Consider the following 482-nt stretch of genomic DNA (forward strand, 5'->3'; position numbering starts at 1 on the left):
TTATCCTTTGAGAGCGAGCGCAGCCTAGGCACAGAGAATGGCAAAAAATTCCATGGAAGGGTCTAAAGAAGACCTGAGCAAAATTTCAGAAGAGGAGATGCTGAGGTGGAGCAAGGAAGAGCTGGTGAAAAGACTGAGGAAAGTGGAGAATGAAAAGATGAACTTAATGGTGGAACACGGCAACTTGATGAAAGACGTGAACCGGCGGCTGCAGCTCCACCTGCACGAGATCCGCGGGCTGAAGGAGGTGAACCAGAAGTTGCAGGACGACAACCACGAGCTGCGGGAGCTCTGCTGCTTCTTGGACGACGACCGGCAAAAAGGCAAGAAGCTGTCAAGGGATCGGGAGACACACGGCCAGCGTGATGTGGAAGGAGGTGGGCATGTACCAGCAGAAGCTGAAGGACCTGGAGGCGAGGCAGGAGACCCTCCTGCGGGAGAACGTGGAGCTGAAGGAGATGGTGCTGATGCTGGACGAGGAG

At 54.8% G+C, this 482-nt stretch overlaps 1 protein-coding gene across 1 annotated transcript in view; it reads left to right on the forward strand.

Moving 5' to 3' along the window:
• Positions 1–37: 37 nt before the first annotated feature.
• Positions 38–482, forward strand: part of LOC103799531 (coiled-coil domain-containing protein 85C-like) — a gene marked incomplete at its 3' end in the record, with an annotated part of 69328 nt that continues 68883 nt past the window's right edge. Inside the window, 2 exon segments of the mRNA XM_009071859.1 lie at positions 38–342; positions 344–481. Of these exon segments, the coding sequence (XP_009070107.1) occupies positions 38–342; positions 344–481 (443 nt within the window).

This window comes from Acanthisitta chloris, unplaced genomic scaffold (genome assembly GCF_000695815.1).
Source record: "Acanthisitta chloris isolate BGI_N310 unplaced genomic scaffold, ASM69581v1 scaffold17143, whole genome shotgun sequence".
Taxonomy (NCBI): domain Eukaryota; kingdom Metazoa; phylum Chordata; class Aves; order Passeriformes; family Acanthisittidae; genus Acanthisitta; species Acanthisitta chloris.